Source organism: Triticum urartu, chromosome 6A (assembly GCF_056163025.1).
Source record: "Triticum urartu cultivar PI428250 chromosome 6A, HENAU_Tu73, whole genome shotgun sequence".
NCBI lineage: Eukaryota > Viridiplantae > Streptophyta > Magnoliopsida > Poales > Poaceae > Triticum > Triticum urartu.
In genome coordinates, this window is record NC_141878.1 from 24,169,454 (window position 1) to 24,187,047 (window position 17,594).

At 41.9% G+C, this 17,594-nt stretch overlaps 3 protein-coding genes across 10 annotated transcripts; 1 reads left to right on the forward strand and 2 right to left on the reverse strand.

Annotated features, from left to right (window-relative positions):
- The first annotated feature begins 4,181 nt into the window (after positions 1-4,181).
- LOC147963440 (uncharacterized) lies at positions 4,182-6,167 on the forward strand. The gene is made up of 3 exons (XM_087529576.1): positions 4,182-4,264; positions 5,665-5,815; positions 5,910-6,167. Exons 1-3 carry the CDS (start codon positions 4,182-4,184, stop codon positions 6,165-6,167), a joined length of 492 nt encoding a protein of 163 aa, XP_087385702.1.
- On the reverse strand, positions 5,524-8,621 carry LOC125528001 (transcription termination factor MTERF15, mitochondrial). Of its 2 annotated transcripts, XR_015608576.1 has the most exons (2): positions 7,357-8,621; positions 5,524-6,222 (listed from the first exon to the last, which is right to left on the reverse strand). XR_015608576.1 is itself a non-coding variant. In XM_048692513.2 (1 exon), exon 1 carries the CDS (start codon positions 8,528-8,530, stop codon positions 7,418-7,420), a length of 1,113 nt encoding a protein of 370 aa, XP_048548470.2. In that variant the 5' UTR covers positions 8,531-8,621; the 3' UTR covers positions 7,128-7,417. The 2 variants fall into 2 exon arrangements, 1 of the variants encoding a protein (XP_048548470.2); XM_048692513.2 differs by lacking the exon at positions 5,524-6,222 and having other exon boundaries at positions 7,128-8,621.
- A 1,980-nt stretch (positions 8,622-10,601) lies between these two features.
- LOC147963441 (transcription termination factor MTERF8, chloroplastic-like) lies at positions 10,602-15,624 on the reverse strand. 7 transcript variants are annotated; one of them, XM_087528425.1, is made up of 5 exons: positions 14,327-15,624; positions 12,194-12,274; positions 11,970-12,052; positions 11,818-11,863; positions 10,602-11,041 (listed from the first exon to the last, which is right to left on the reverse strand). In XM_087528425.1, the coding sequence occupies exon 1, from the start codon at positions 15,540-15,542 to the stop codon at positions 14,391-14,393; it is 1,152 nt and encodes a 383-aa protein (XP_087384551.1). In that variant the 5' UTR covers positions 15,543-15,624; the 3' UTR covers positions 10,602-11,041; positions 11,818-11,863; positions 11,970-12,052; positions 12,194-12,274; positions 14,327-14,390. The 7 variants fall into 7 exon arrangements, with proteins under 7 accessions (XP_087384551.1, XP_087384546.1, XP_087384547.1 ...); XM_087528420.1 differs by having other exon boundaries at positions 14,319-15,624; XM_087528421.1 differs by lacking the exon at positions 11,818-11,863 and having other exon boundaries at positions 14,319-15,624.
- Between the last annotated feature and the right edge of the window lie 1,970 nt (positions 15,625-17,594).

Consider the following 17,594-nt stretch of genomic DNA (forward strand, 5'->3'; position numbering starts at 1 on the left):
TGCATGCATCTATACTTTTGGACATGTTTAATTTTGGAGCGCATGCTGATCAAGCTGAACTTGATGCAACTTGTTTTTTTATATATTTAACAAATGTTTTCTTAATGCATGATCCTTTTTTGAATCAGTAAATATTTTATGAATCAATAAACTATTTTGCAAGTCACAAACAGTTTTTAAATTTCTAGGATATTTTTCAATTCATGAAAAAATTTTGAATTGGAGAAATTTTGTTCAATTTCATTAACATTTTTAATATACAAACTATTTAAAAAATCATGACCCTTTTTTATTTCTCAAACATGTGTTTTCAAAATTGTGAACATCTTTTGAATATGCGTACATTTTTTAAAAAATTCTAACATTTTCTGAATGCACAAACATTTTTATTTCAATATTCACATTTCTTTTAATTTCATAACTTTTTTGAAGTCCCAATTTATAAAAAGTAGAAAAAAACAAAGACAAAAATGGAAATTATTTTAAAAAATAGGTCACTCGGACATGGGCCGGCCCAAATAGGCACGCTGTGTCTTATCCCAGCGTGCAGAGCGCAGTATATGGGTCGGCCCAGGCAGGGTTTCTACTACATGGGTCGGCCCAGGCAGGGATTTCCCTGTGTGAAATATTTTTTTTATCACTTATAAATGGCATCAGGGAGTAATATTTTGCAAATTTAGGGGCAATTTCGACGTACCGCCAAAAGCAATAGCCGCTTTATTATTAGGTACAGATTTTCATGTTTAGGCTTAAACATCAAACTTCTTTCAGCACTATCATTTGTTTTTTTTTCTAGGATACACATCGTCAATTAAGAGTGGAAAGGGCAAGCGCCCGTCCACGGGGTTTTACATCGTGCATGACAGTGCAAGCACTGCTATTTGTTAAGTACTTGTAAGTCTGAATTCCATAAAGTCAACAAGATTTGATCTACGTTATTCTTCATCGGCGGCGGTTGCTGTTTTGGTGCGTTGATCCTATCGGGCCTTAGCACGGCAACTTCCTGACTGTCTACTACAACAAATTATGCCTGACTCCGACGAGGAAGGGGCGATGACGGCGGCGCGTCTTCGACTCGCTTTAGTGCTTGTAGTCGTCGCTAGATGGTCTACGGATCTGAATGTAATTTTTATTATTTCTAGTGTTTATTGTACTACCACGATTGAAGATGAATAGATCAAAAGTTTTCTCGAAAAAAATAAGTCAGCAAGACGTGCTAGGTGTGCTTGAAATACATGGGTCTAAAGGGGTTCGCACACCATCTACAGCTCAGTCGTAACGGTCGTATGTGTCTGAGTGCATGAGTCAACACATCAAAACATGTGGCAAATTAAGGTTAGTTTTTTATTGATTAAGTGATGAACTTATTTTGTAATCTTGCACTAAAAATATTTAACAAATTAGGAATATGCTGAAAAATACTTTCCAGATTAGTAATAACTAGTGGGGTGACCCGCGCATTTGCGCGGCTAGTTTTCTGTAATTTTTTAAATATTTGTTGTTTCTCTCGACCTGTTTTTTTCATTTGATCCATCGTTATATTAGTCATAGAAAATGTTATCGACAATTTTCCTATTTTGAGAACATATTATTAAAATTAACTACATATACCAAATTTGTACAAAATGTGTTGGTAAATATTTGGTTATCTGGCATCGAAAGAGAAAAAGAACCATGAAATGTGTCCCGACATGCCAAACCATAAGTTTTCTTACTAATCTCTAGCTTTAACTATTCCAACTTTTTTCTCATTCATTTTCATTTATCTTTACACTTTTAGGAATTTTCCTTGAGAAAATATAAACATTGACTTGTAGTCATGCTTTGTTATCTCTTTTCCATTGCCTGCCTCATCACTAATCCTATTGCACGTGTGTATTTTGTTAGTACGGTGGGTAAATTTCTAAATATTTGTTCTTTCCCGACCTGTTTTTTTTTCATTTGCCTCATCACCGATCCTAATCTCTAGCTTTAACTACGCAGCAATGCTCACTTCGGCATTAGACCACCTAAACGTCTTCTTCAAGTACTCCAATTTGGCGGCGACCTTCTCCTCGCTGAGAAACACGACGGCCTCTAGCGCTTGCCTAAACATCCCAGAGCCACGCGGGACGCCTAATCTTTCAGCGGACGCCACCATCGTACGGACGCGCTCCGGGTTGCTGGTCAACATCCTAGGCACACGGATACAGAGCTTGGCAATATCGCAAGCACCTAGCCCGCACTCCCTCAGGAACACGACATTGGGCTTGACCACCTTGTCAAGGTTGGTCGAGAGAAGGCCGGATTCTCGCTTGAGCATCCGGAGTAAGTTGTCCACTGAGCCGATGAGGGGCAGGTAGTAGTGCAGCTTGGAGACTATGGCTCTGCTGCGGAAGCGGTAGGGGTCAAGGGAGACGATGCGGGCGATGTCAGGACGCAACAGGCCGATGCCAATGAGCCCGACGACCTTAGGGGCCAGGGTTTTGTCCACTTTGGCGCAGAGGAGCCGCGGGTCTTTGGCGACGGCGGCGGCGGCGTCAGGCCGAGGCCGGAGAGGAAGGCGAGGACGGCGTTGGGTTTGGCGGGGGTCTTGAGGTGGGAGAGCTTCATGGAGGCCTTCATGAAGGCGAGGACGACGCACTCTCGGAGCCGGAGCATCGCGCAGCCGGCGACAGAGATATTTCCGGTGGATTGCAATTGCTACTGCGATCTCACAAATTGCTCTGGTCCGTCGTAGTGAGTGACCTAGTCAATATGGGCTGCGTGGGCCGGAGGAGTTTTGATGGGCTGCGTGGGCAGTCTTCCCCTGATACATTAACAGGCTCGACCAGACAGAACTGGCCCTGCAAACATGCACAAGGAATGTGTAAATAGAGTCGGGAATACTCTCTATCTGCATGAAGTGACCTTCCATGCATACATATTAAAAAAAGGTTTTATGGAATAATAATTTGCTCACTTATATGGAACATTTCTTTATCTGATGAAATAGTGCTGTGAAAATTTTATTGGATATACATAAACAAATTTCAGTGGAATACTATATTAGCAAAAGTTTATCTTTGTCTTCAGCACTAGTTTAAAAATGCAGACCTTTTCACTAAAGATACTTTGTTCTCATGGTAGATCTTTATTAATTCGAGACAAATAAAAGGATTATATGGAATTTTTTTGTGTGAGTAAATAATAATCAACATGTTAGTGAACATTTTATTTGATATACATAAATAAAATTATTGAGATTAAATTAATATATCTGAAGAAAGAAAAATATTAGACATTTATAGCTATCAAAAACTAGAAATAGAGAAAATAAATATTTGACATGCATGATGCATGATCATTTTTTAGCACTATGAGATGTATCTCAAGTGGGAAAAATATCTACAAACGGGGCAATTTTACAAATAAAAAGATAGAAGTAGCATAGGCGCTTTATTTGACATACGTGTGAACTTTATTAACATATATGATTGTTTTTTATAGAGGGGGTAATATATTTTTAAGAATATTTGCTCAATGCTTTATTATAAGGCTTAGTTTTCATTGTCATAGTATAGCTTTTCTTTTAATAAATGTGATAGAAACCATACTTTTATTATGTAGAAAATTTTATGAAAAATTATACTCCATCCGTCCCAAAATAAGTGTCTCACACACTTATTTTGGGATGGAGGGAGTATATGGTAAGAACATCACCAAGGATGTAGCCATTTCTCCTCGGAATGACTACCCAGTAGGCTCCCCCAAACCTAGCCCATGTGTCCAGACTACCCCAAATCAAGCACATATGTGAGGGTGAAAATGGGACTGTCATGCGGGCCCCACCCCAACTCACAAATCCCCCTCCCTCTTGCTCATCTCCTCCTTTGTTCCTTCTATTACCAGCACCTGACACCATCCGCCGGCCAGGAGCACCGCCCCTACCATAGTGCTTGACGTTGGAACAAGAGGATGCTTTGGTCTCCTCCATCAGAATGCTTAGAGACCTCAAGCGCCTCGAGCTTGACTTGCAGCATGGATACAGTGACCCTGACAGCCAGCTGGACTCCTTACATGAACTCTATCTGCTACACTGGGAGTTCAGAAGATGAGTTTGGAAATGTATGCATGCATGCATAGATCAATCTTGCCTCTGCCTTGTCTCGATCGATGTATGCATGCATGTATACTTTTGGACATGTCTAATTTTGGCGCACATGCTGATTAAGCTCAACTTGATGCGACTTGATTGGAAACGCATCGGCGTCATTGCTTCGGTGCTGCAGCTGGTGAAAATGCTGTACTCGAAGCGTTGCTTTTATTGCAGTTGCAAGCACCATGGTGACGCTGAAAGGGTGCAACTACCTCAGCAGCATATCACACTTATCATCGAACATTTTAAACATACAACATTAAAACATACGAAATTTCTGGTTTCAAGTTTTGAAATCTACGTAGTACTGTAGCTTCTGCCGCAACGGGAAAGCATATGATAGAGATCGGAACAGCAATGCATGGTTTGGAGCACACGGTATCAAATTTCAGGATTGCTACCAGAGCAGCAACCAAATTTCCAGCCGAAAGCTCCATCGCCACGATTCCTACTACTCGCCTATATATCACAAGTTCACAACAGAACACCATTGATAATACGCAAAATTTAATTTGCCGGTGAGGCCTGCCTGATGGTCATCGCAACGGTGAAACACAGGGATTCGGAAATTTTGAAAAGGCACCGGAGATGATTACACAAGTGGAACGCATTGTTAATCAAACCTAACTGGTACGTACATACTTCCAAGTCAACTAATCCCAAGTTCAAAATAATTCATCTTTGCTTCTCAGGCAGAGAGAGATGGGGATTAGTACCTGCAGGCTGCTTATGAGCAGGTGACAATCTCGATTTCAATTTGATAAAACCCAATAAAAAGATATAGACAACAGCTGATATCATTAAAAAAAATCTCACAACAGTGTGTGTATGATTTTGCACTAGGCACTAAAAATATCAACAGCAGCCATTGTCCTAAAAAGATTCAGACAGTATGCATCTTAGGCATTACATCTCAAAGAAAGAAAGAAAAAAAAATCAAAAGCAGTGTCAACATAGCTGTTACTCTCTACTACCAAGGAGGCTCGAATCTAAATAAAAACAACTTCTACAGAATTTCACTTTGTCTATCAGTAACTTCTACAGAATGTGTCATAATTTTTTGGTACGGGTTACACCAAATTAAAGAATCAAGAAATATGCATGGTATTTCAAGGATCAGCAAACCTCACTACCATTGCAGTAGGCTGGAGGTTGGGTTCAAATCTCGACACCACCAATTAAAATTTAGGTGAAAGTAAGGTCATGGAACTTAACTAAATTATGAGTATCTAAATTATGAACAGCTAGCTGTAAGGCGTGAATTCAACTAATGACATGAAGCAATGAGAGAACGAGAAGCAAGTGCAGAATTTCACTAACGAAATCAACCAATGACCAGTATCTGAAGATGGTCCATCACTGAACACTGATACTTCCCAAATCACTCTTAAAATCTGAACATGGGAAAAAAATGGAACTGACAACATATAATTCGTTCAACCATGATTTGGAAAAATATAATTGGATGAGACCATTCAGCCATGTCATCCAGGCTGGCCAGGAGTTCGGCTTCTGACAGGTACAGTCACGCACTTTGGTTTTGTCAGACACCGCTCCGGCTCACCCACCTCTGAGGCGGTGGCCCAGATAAACGTGAACTACTACCCGCCATGCCCAGACCCGACTGTCACTGTCACGCTTGGCTTCTTCCCACACTGCGACCCCCACCTCCTCACCGTGCTCTCCCAATCCCAGGGTGTCAGAGGTGGCTCATCGTCCCACAGTACCCGATGCATTTGTCATCAACTTGGGCACCAGACGGAGTCATTGAGATATATGTAATCACCAATAGCAATGGGGTGCTGGTGTGGGTCAAGCACAGCACTATCTAGTCACCAACTCCATAGCCATGCCCAAGATGGAATGCCGCATAGGCCCGATACTGGAGACGGTGCACGAAGCAGGGAATCCGCCCAAGTACCAGGAGTTCATGGAGGCATACCATGCCGCCGACGACGGCAGGGAGAGAGTCCTGGAGTCCTTCAAGATCCACCACTGTCTCTATTTCTATGAGTTTGGGTTATCTGTCTCCTCCTCTCCTGGGCTGTAATTTCCTCTCCTTCCCAAATTATTTCTCCTTTGGTTTTGATCGCCTTTGCTAAGACCTGCAATCGCTCAATAAATTTGTATTGTCACAATCTTTCGTATTTTCCATTTCATTATTTCATATCACATATAATGGTCAGAATTCGTATTCAGTCTTGCAAAAGTAACAAATAAATGGAAGGAACTGAAGATGCATTATTAACTGCAACAGAATAAAACTAAAGCAGAATATGTCTAAGGAACACGCTGATAACACTAGATCATAGGTCTCCTGTTGTGTCAGCAGTATAGAAAAGGAACAGAATTTATATGTCAAGATAATGGATGTGGATACTCCCTTTACTTGTGCAAGTTGTCGATACTTGTTAAATGGTTCTGGCTGCAAGTTAGAAACTATATATGTGCGCCAACACAATGCCGGTTTCTGAAATGGTTCACCTCATAGAAAAGGAAAACCAAAAGATGGGAACTCATGGGGATCTGAACAGTAAGCCCGACTAAGCTGCACCCCTTGTTTTCTCCATAACGGTGGTAAGACATGATAGCGTCGATTCTTTTATTCTTCAGCCATAGACTTCTTAGTCTGCCAAGAACTTAATGTCGCTACTATGTATTGGATATTAGTATCTTACCGTAGAAGAAAAATGTAAGTTAAGGAAACAGCTGCGGTGACCTTGCTGAGGGAAAACAATCATGCGGGCCTAGTATATAAATTCAGTTTTGTGTTTCTAAGAACAGTGCTCATTGCAATGTAAACCTCAGAAATATACAACTCATCTCAATCACATATACATATTTGATCTGACGCATCAATTGAAACATCCACTTCTTCAGTCAAAACTGGTCCATATTATGCTCCCGAGCATAATATGGTGATGTTAGATTACCGTAACTAAACATCACCATATTATGCTCCGGTGCTGGTTTAAACACAAAATTGGTCCACCCACACACCCAATTTCCATGATCTTCAATGGAAGTCGGAATCACATATATATCAATAAACTTCTCATTTACAGAGTTCTTCTCTAAGGAATGACAATATCAACATATATGGGGGTTCAGGAATTAAAGTGCCAGCTTCATAGGGAGTTAGCATTTAGCAATGATCAAGTGGCATGTAACAGGCATACTACAGAGAACAAACAACATCAAGTAAGGCAAAGAACACCGAAACAGGAAATACAGCTTACACGCAGGGTGGTAACTTTGTTGCACCATACACTGTAACCAATTTCCATAGACCTTTTTTGTTCATGTAAATCTGAAATTAGTTGGCACTTCCCCTTTGCAAGCTGCTGCATAATCTTCAGCGAGGTGTGGTGCAGCTTCCTTGTGAGGGCATATGAGCTTCTCCACAAATACCTTCTCAGTCATCTTGATCGAAGAATATAAGCTCAAGTCACAATCTAGCAGTCCATTTTGCTTGAGAAACTTGATAACATAGTACCGAGGTCTGAGTCGGCCCTCCATGCTATAAGAAAGTATTTCCGGTCGATGAGCAATGTACACGGGTTCCAGCCCCACCTTAGAGAACAAGAACTCGGACCTGCGGTTCAGAGATTCCTTTGACTTCCTCAGCACACCCGGATACTTGCGCACAGCAATTCTCACTTCGGCATCAGACCACCTGAAGGTATTTTTCAAGTAGTCCACTTTGGCGGCAATCTTCTCCTTGCTTTGGAATGCGACAGCATGTAGGGCTTTTCTGAACATCGCAGAGCCACGGGGCACGCCTATACCTTCGGCGCATGTCACCATCGCCCGGACGCGCTCCGGGTTGGTGGTGAGCATCCTCGGCCCATGGATACACAGCTTGGCAATATCAGAATCACCTAGCCCGCACTCCCTGAGGAACACAACATTGGGCTTGACAACCTTGTCGAGGTCCGAAAACAACAGGCAGGACGAGCGCTTGAGCAGCCTGGAGAGTATGGATCTACGGCGGAAGCCGTCGGGGGCGAGCGAGACGATGCGAGCGATCTCAGGACTAGACAGGCCGAGGCCGGTTAGCCCGGCGACGACGGGGGCCAGGGTTTTGTCCACTTCGGCGCCGAGGAAGTGCGGATCTTTGGCGACGACGGCGCCGGCATCGGCGCCGGAGAGGCCGAGGCCGGCGAGGAAGGCGAGGACGGCGTCGGGGTTTGCGGGGGAGTTGAGGTGGGAGAGCTTCTTGGAGGCCTTGAGGGCTTGGGGACGGGTGAGCCCGCAGGTGCCGACGAGGTAGTCCTCCACGGCGAAGCCACTGGGATTTGGGGAAATGGGGGGCGACGCGGTGGCGGAGAGGAGACAGCGGAGTGGGGCGAATCCAGCTTTGGAGGGAGAAGAGAGAATATGGGAAAGGATGGACTCTCGGAGCCGGAACATGGCGCAGGCGGCGGTGGCGGCGGCGCCGGCGGCGACAGAGATTCTTTTTTGGGGGTGTGGATTGGAATGCAAATTGCAACTGCGTACTCGTCACTGCAAGTCTGGTGCGTGGGCTCTATTGGGCCGTGGGTTTTGATGGGCCTACCTATGTGTTAACACTGTTCTAAAAAAAACTGTATGTTCACTCAAAAAGAAAAAAAAAACATGCGCTTGTTCCAAAATACAAAAACAAATGCTTTTCCGGATCCGATAGGCAACTAAGGACGCGTTTGGTTGGAGTAGAGGTACTGCATTCACTGTTGTAATGAGAATACATTGTATTATTAGATCAGACATAAGTGAATACGTGATGTATTTGCTTCACGCAAGGGAAGAGGAAGAGGTGGCATACAACCATTGCCCTTGAAGAAGATGCCGGAGGAGGGGCGACGGCCGGGGATGGCTGGCGATGTAAAACGAGATCAACAATTGCTCACATCGGCACCATTCCTCACAGAATTGAAGGGAGATCAGTGGCGGCGGCGGTGGCGGTGGCGACGAAGAAACGAGGCCAACGGCGTTGCTGCTCACGACAGCGGTGAGTTGAGATGGCAGTGCTACTGCTCATGGCGGCGGGAGATCATCGACCCTGATGTTTGGTTAGTTGGCCTTCATGGCTTGCTTTCCTCGGAGTCAAATTTTTTAGACAATCTTTTTCTCCCTCATCATGGGAACAACGGTGAATCTTGAAAGAAATGAAGAGGGACTCAAAGTTAACTTTGTATGGAGAAAGTAAAAAACTCTCAATTCTTTAGTTCAAATACGATCAAATTTTTTGTACGCATACTAGTAAATGTTGTTTTGTGTTCGGCCCAGTTTAGTTAGCATGTTTTTTTTTCCTTTCTCCTATTTTTGTTTTGTTTTGCAGTTTTATTTATTTTCTCATATTTCTATTTAACTGTAATCCACCCTTTTTTCACTTTCCTATTTATCATTTTATTATTTTCCCTATTTTGGGTCCATTTTCTATGTATTTGCTTTTTGGAACTTTTATATGTATTTACTTTTCTCCAATATGTTTGCTAGCATTTTAAATTTTTTTAAGAAATGTTGTATGCGAAGCCTCTACAACGATTTTTGTTTTTTTGAAACAATAAGAAGCCAAATTCACATTCATGAGGACTTCAGACCAGATGTGAGATAGGCTCACTTGTTATATATGGAATTTTGGATTTATTTACTATGACTATGTTCTATGTTTTTCTTTGACTCTACTTATAAAAGTGGAGATTTTTTCCACTAATAGGTACTTTGTTCAAAACAACAACAACAACACCAACACCAAAGTCTTTAGTCCCAAACAAGTTGGGGTAGGCTAGAGATGAAACCCACAAGATCTCCCAACCAACTCATGGCTCTGGCAGATGGATAGCAATCTTTTGGATTTCATCTCCATAAGAGTGGCTGAGTTTTTACATTTGCTCGCCAAGCCTATCACAACCCTTCTCCTTTACCCGGATTTGAGACCGGCTATGTTGAGACAACATAGGCGGAGTTTAATAGGTACTTTGTTCCAAATAGTAATATTTTTATTATTTGTAACATATAGGTTTAATATTCCTTTTGCTCTTTTCTATTTTTTATGCGATGCACTAGTTTTTGGAAGTACAATAAACATTTTATTTGATAAACATAGACAAATTTCATTCATAATTTTGTTGAACATACACGAATATACATAAAATGGTCATTTTTGTGTACACTAAGACATATGCCAAGAAAGAAGCTTCTACACCCAAGACACTTTTACAAGTCATAACATTTGTTGGGAAGAATATTTGTTCAACACTCTATTATAGTTTCTATTTATTCTAGTATAGTAGTCCCTCCGTTCCTAAATATAAGTCTTATTAGAGATTTTAATATGGACTACATACATAGCAAAATGAGTGAATCTACACTTTAAAATACATTTATATACATCCGTAAGTACTCTATATTGAAATATCTAGAAAGACATATTTATGAACAGAGGGAGTATCATTTTTGAATTAACATGGCGGAAACTATACTTTATCATGTAGAAATCTGGGAGAAAAAAGATATAAAATCTAAAATTAGATGTGCTAAATGTTCATGCTACAAGTTGTCGAGCTCCACTATTGTTGCTTAACGGGCAGAGGTGGTATTGCCCAAAAGGGCTAACTGACGTTCTTACATGAGAACAAAATGAGATGACAATGATACAAAGTAAATGGCCGCCCATTACAAATCCAACACCATGCTCGCCATGCAAAAGCCAGTGACTTTCGACAACGGAACCAAACAAGCCAAATTTGAGAAACCACAATGCAAGAAACCTCCAAGCTATGAGGCTTCAATTGGTGGTCAAGCAGGCCAATGATTGTAGGATCGGCATCTTTGAAGATCATTACATTCGCTAGGCCTCGAATACCTTGATGATGATAACGCATGGCTTCGGTGAGCAACGCGCCCGCGCTAGCCACCACCCATCCTCTTGCTTGTGTAGACCTGCCCAGTAGATCATGAACGCACAAGCATCACATATGAGATCAGAAGTTCCTGTTTTTGGTTTGGATAATTAAAAGATGTACGCACAAATTCAATGGAAACCGATTGAACCACAAAGAAGCAGGACAAAAACAAGACAAAAACCGAGCCGCTGTTACTCCTGTCGTTATAGGCTGATTTGGCATGATATGATCTACTCACACAAGAATTATACACTTGGCCACGTTTGGGTTCTACTATTACATATGATCCACTTACATAATAGTACGACACGGCTTAAAGAATATCCTCCTACCAACAGCCAAACGACCATGGTTCCCAATCCACTCGCATAAACGATTGTATTTTACCTAATCAACTGGAATAATGTCTCCTGCTTCGTGAGCAATTCAGAAAAGTAACTGTATCTATATGTGATGTGGGTACTGTTTTCTTTTGAAAGGTCTGGATACTTGTTAAATCGTTATAGGCTTATTATAGCTGCCAGTTAGGAACTATATAAACGTAGACTGCTGTGAGCAGGTTTCTGAAAGGGCTCACCTCACAGCAACCAGACAGAGGGAACGTCTACAACAAAAGCAGAAAAGAATGAAAACTCATGGACCCCTTGTTTTCTCCATATCGGTGGTAAGGTAGGATTGTGGTTATTCTTAGTGTTCAGCTAGACTACTTACTGTACAAAGAACTGAATGCCACTACTTTTTATTGGATAGTAGCATCTTATAGCAAAAGAAAATGCCAAGTTCTAAATCATATCTTGGGATTTAGATGATCACCCCAATAGACTCTGCGACGAGCAACTCTCTGTGATGAGGGAAGGCACTGCGTAAAGAGGCAGATCTCAGCAAATAGGCAGGATACACCAAATCGCCAATTCTTTCAGTGTTCAGCCAGACTACTTAGTGTACAAAGAACTGAATGCCGCTACCTTTTATGGCAAAAGAAAATGCCAAGTTCTAGATCATATCTCTGGATTTCAATGATCACCCCAATAGAATGTATGACGAGTAACTGTGATGAGGGAAGGAGACAATTACTTTTTACAGAATGTTATACTGACAGTGACAGAGAAGGCAGTCACATCTGCAATAATAGAAAATACAGTGAATCCAGTAGATCTGTGTGTGATAGAGGCCATAGATGTCAGAATACCTGTAAGGTGTTCTTGTGAGTCTTAAGAGTGTGTCAAGCAGGGATTCACGGACGCGAGTTGACCCACAGCTATTTTTGGCGCTGTTTGATAGCATAAAGTCAGGTACGAAGATACTACTTTCAGGTGTGGGGTATAAGAAACATGAGATGGTACATGAAAATAGCTGCAGGGAGAAAATAGCTGCAGTGCTCTGAATACAACCACCCAGTCTCTGGATGGAAGAATCATGTTCTTCCTACAGTCTGGCTGATACATTAATATGCCCGACAAACCATATATGCCAAACATGCAGTAGGAACATAGGATATGTTTTAGTAAACATAAGTCTAATCCAAGTGAAAATATCAAGCTATCTCAACCTCCAATTGTGATTATATAAAACCCTTTTAAGGAAAGTTTATGAATCTGAACAGTAGAGTGAATTTTTCCTAGTGGCAATAGGTTCAGAATACATCCTAGTTGAACCTAATATCCCACACATTCATCCATATAAATATAAAAGCACTGGTCAACATAAGCACATACATCTTGCCTAAGTATTTCAATTTTTTTCCTCTCGCGCCCCTTAAATTCTCTGTATCGATCATGAAGTTCAGGAAAAGAAAGTTAAACTTACCTCAGTTCAAGTCACTGAGCAATAAAAAAAACTAACAGCAGCAACCCAAATCTGCTGAAGCTCTGCAGAGGCAGCAGAGCAGTGGCACAATTCATCCAACGGCTGAGAAAGCGAGTTGGAGTCACCGCGATGATGGGCACTTCATTTAGTAATTCATGAATTAATATTTTGTTTTAACTGAATAGATACTATTTCTCATTTTTCTCTTCCTTTTCAGATTAGATATGGTCGTAATCTGTCATGTGATTTAACAAGCAAAATGTTTGCATATAATGGCATGGTAACAGTAGCTAGGATAGTTACCCCTGTTGCTCATTAAGCACAATCAGAACACATACTTACATCACTAAACACCAAGGATTACAAGCTGACACATGGACTAGTCATGCGACTAGTTCAGTTGGAAGACATTGCTAATTGCTAAACAATATAATTTGCCACTTTTTATGTCAGGATGGATAACGGGTCGAAGGTCTAAATGTCGTGTCAAAGCAACAAATTGGGCTGAATTTTGTGGCATTGCGAAATAGATACTAAACCAACGATTTCATATTGGCTACTTTTGCTGCCAAAACATATGTATGTGGTTTTGTGAACAACGGTGTTACATATGCAATCACTGAATAGTAGATAGATATGAAGAAAAGACATCTGGATCCATGCAAGCTGTAAGTTGCAGCGGAAAAACTTTCTATCCTTTTCTTCTTCATATGTTCCCAATAACAAATGTTAGTTCAAATTTCATTGGATTTTCTTGTTATTCATATTTCATGGCACCTCCATTGGTTTGTTTTGAAGATTAATGAACTATGTAAATGATAAAACATTCATTTGTAGATCATGGATTAGTCCCACCTAGGTTACGTTTTCAAATTTGAAAGCTTCCAAACTAAAGAAAGGTCAATTTTGATAGTATTTAGAAAAAAGATGATGAATCTTTAGAACAATAAGGGGAAAGAAAACAAAAGGTTAAGAAAAAAGACGTCCATTAGAAATGTATTTCTAAGCGTAATCGAAATATTTAACATTGAACTGCAAACTTGGTAGTTAGTACTAACTGACAAAGTATTTCTAAGCATAATCTAAATACTGAACATGGAACTGCAAGCTTAGTACTACCTGAAATATGATGGGACAGAAAATACAATGAAATCAAAACAGGACATGCTAAATAAATGCTGCCATGAAAGCAGATCACGCTGATATTTTTAGTGGAAAACGACAAAGGCTCTTCTGTTATGTCTGGTTTTCTGGGTCCTGGTTTGATCCGAAAGTTGGTCCACGCACACATCCGATTTCCATGATCCCCAACATTAGTTAGAAACACAAACATAGACTTCTCATTTTCAAAAATCAACTCTAAGGAATAACAAAACATCATATCGGGGTTCAGGAATCAAATTATCAGTTATTTCAAGAATTAGCAATGACGAAACTGGCATGTCATGGATATACTGTAAAATATAGCCAACATCAAGTAAGGCAATGAATACTGAGACAAGAGTTACCAGCATACAATGCAGAGTGAAAACTTTGTTGCGCCATACACATGTTACAAATTTCCATAGCCTCTTCTTGGTTCATGTAAATCTGAAATTAGCTGGCACTTCCCCTTTGCAAGCAGTTGCATAGTCTTTAGCAAGGTGTGGTGCAGCCTTCTTGTGAGGGCATATGAACCTCTCCATAAATACTTTGTCGCTCAGCATGACTATATTATAGTAGTCCCGGTACTGACCTAGCAATCCATTTGCCTTAAGGAACTGGATAACATAGTACCTGGGCCTGAGTCGGCCCTCCATGCTGTAAGAGAGCAATGCCGGGCGATGAGCAATGTACGCCGGTTCCAGCCCCATCTCGGAGAGGAAGAACTCGGACCTTTGCTGCAGCGAGCTGTTTGACTTCCTCAGCACAATCGGAGCCTTGCACACAGCATGGCTCACTTGGGCATCAGACCACCTGAATATCTTCTTCAAGTAGTTGGCTTTGGCGGCGATCTTGTCCTCGCTTTTGAACGAGACAGCCTGCAGCGCTTGCCTAAACATCCCAGAGCCGCGGGGCACGCCTAGAGCTTCGGCGCATGCCACCATCTCCCGGACGAGCTCTGGATTTGCGGTGAGGATCCTTGGCACGACCATACACAGCTTGGCAATGTCGCAAGCAGCCAGCCCGCACTCCCGCAGGAGCGCGACGTTGGGCTCGACGACCCTTTCGCGGTTGGACGTGAGCAGGTGGGAGCTCTTCCTGAGGGCCCGGAGGAAGTTCTCGGAGGAGCCGAAGAGGGGCAGGTAGTACTGCAGCTTGGGGACGACGGACTTGAACCGGAAGGGCTCGCCGGCGATGGTGGCGAGGAGCGCGACGTCGGAGCCGGACAGGCCGAGGCCGGTGAGCCCGACGACGTTGGAGGCCAGGGTCCTGTCCACGCCCGCGCAGAGCAGCCGCGGGTCCTTGGCGACGGCGGCGGCGATGTCGGCGCCGGAGAGGCCGAGGCCGGCGAGGAAGGCGAGCACGGCGTCGGGGTTGGCGGGGGACTTGAGGTGGGAGAGCTTCGTGGAGGCCTTGAGCGCCTGGGCGCGGGTGAGGCCGCAGGTGTCGACCAGGTACTCCTCCACGGCGAAGCGCTGGCTCGGGGAAATGGGGGCCGCGTCGGCGGAGAGGAGGCGGTGGGGCGAAGAGACGCGGAAGGCGGCCGGAGAGGAGAGGTGGGAGACGATGCAGCCACGGAGGCGGAGCATTGCGCCGGCAGCAGTGGCGGCGGCGGCGGCGGAGGGATTTGGGGTAGGTTGCAGCTGCGTCTCGTCTGCCGTAACAGGCCGTGACCGTACAGTTATGTTCGCATGGCTCGCTTTTCTGCTGGGCCGAATGCCATCTTGGGCTCATGCAATCGTTGAGTGGGCTAGTTTGCCATCTTCTTCCTTCCTCGGCCTCGTTGACTGTCGAGCGTACAGTCACGGTGAATAGAGCTTTGCTTCCACTCAAAAAGTGAAACTGTTCTCAAAACAAAACTCAGGCAAAAATTATTTGCAAAACGAAATATAGTGCGTCGTTCATGTTGATTATTTATCGATAATAGGTTGATCCTCTTTTGAGCGAACTTTAGAAAGAACAAACATGCGTGCAGAGAAGCTCAAGCTTTAGTAGAAGATTTGGCAATGCGCAAGATCTATTTCACCATTGACTGTCTGAGAGTCGCAAACGACCTATGGACGACACGTCATCTAGGTGGTTATTGTATGATTGCAATAGCTTAACCCTGGCAAGACTAGTTTTCTGCACGTGAAATATGCCATGAGAAGCGCGAGCATAATCTGAAGCTCACAATATTGCAAAAATGGCTACTAGCTTGGGTTTGGAACGCCATGTGTGGCTCTCAGATCCTCCTAGCAACCTTTGTATGATTGTATCCCAACACTTTTGTCGATAAAATGAAGTGCGCTGCCGCGACTCAAAAGAAATGAATACACGGGGCAAAATTGACACAGAAAATTGAGAGTTAAATATGGCATGTAAAAAAGTGGATTTCAGTCCTTTTCTTTTCATTTTTGATGTGTTTTTTGGGTCAACATAAACCGAAAAGTAGAAAGCATTGTGCTCCCTTAATTAAGCAAGTGGCAGCATCTGATTTGCGCATTCTAGAACTCGATTCATAGAGGAAAAAAAACTGTCATCCTCTTTTGATGAAAGAACAAGCATGTCTCTGTTTAAAATTTCCCATCTATATTCCACTTATGTATCGTACTCCCTCCGTCCCAAAATAAGTGTCTTGATTTAGTACAAAGTTGTATATTTACTATTTATTATTTTATGATATATGTTTTTTGAAATCATAGACATATTATGTATTAGAAAATGAGGAAAAGACATTGTATATTTTTGTATGTTGTTAAGGGCCATTTCATCATGCAGGTATCATGCTCATGCACATACTAGAGAAGGCACCATATTAATTTGCTCTATTATTAGAGAAATATCATGCAACAAAAAATATTTAGTGATTAGTGCATGTTCAACGCAAAAATATGATTAATATTTTTAAGTTTAGGAAAACCGTAGCCAACAATTAACTCCACATACAACCATGATAGCGGATAAAACAAGTGGTTGTAAAATGTTTTGACGGAGTGTTGTAGGTTCAAATGAACTAGAATTAGTGAGACATAAATATGTTATTTTATTATTTACTGGGATCATTTTAACGAAGCTCCATTTGTACTACAAAAATAATATCTCCATTTTTTTTGTTATCTTGTTATTTCGTTCTTGTTTATAAGTTATTAACTATGTCTACCATTTTTTATAGCAAGCACAATATATGGAAACCATGATTTTTTTAACAGTATTATAGATTATTTCTTAGGTTTTTCGTAGTAATAACCATACTTCCTTTTTCCATGTAGAGGATCAACCAAAATCTTAAGTGTCCTAATATCACCCACTCGACCACATAGTAGTTTCATCCAACGTCTAATAATCTGCTTTTAATAAATAGTTCATATTTTGGCCAATGTTAACAACGTGCAAAAGATGGTTATCCACCGTTTTTTGGAAGTATTTTAGATGACTTTTTACTAACTTTGAGTGTAGAACACAATGACATGCCACTGCTTTTTATTTGCATGGTACTAAAGGACATATATAAGCATAAACATACATGTCCATTTGTAGATGCATCGGATGCATCGATATACCTAGGGGCAATTTTACTGGCATACTTAAGAGGGTATTTGGTTGGGCTTTTACTTGCGTTTTCACTTTGGCTTATAAGCCAAAAAGTACCTATTTATGTG

Bases quoted from the DNA above. Each gene is read 5' to 3' on its own strand.
- LOC147963440 (XM_087529576.1), top strand. From the start codon at position 4,182: ATGCTGATTAAGCTCAACTTGATGCGACTTGATTGGAAACGCATCGGC. The intron at 4,265-5,664 runs GTACTCGAAGCG...TGGTTTTGTCAG, and splicing joins CTGCAGCTGGTGAAAATGCT to ACACCGCTCCGGCTCACCCA. The intron at 5,816-5,909 runs GTCAGAGGTGGC...AATCACCAATAG, and splicing joins TGCTCTCCCAATCCCAGGGT to CAATGGGGTGCTGGTGTGGG.
- LOC125528001 (XM_048692513.2), bottom strand. From the start codon at position 8,530: ATGTTCCGGCTCCGAGAGTCCATCCTTTCCCATATTCTCTCTTCTCCC.
- LOC147963441 (XM_087528419.1), bottom strand. From the start codon at position 15,542: ATGCTCCGCCTCCGTGGCTGCATCGTCTCCCACCTCTCCTCTCCGGCC.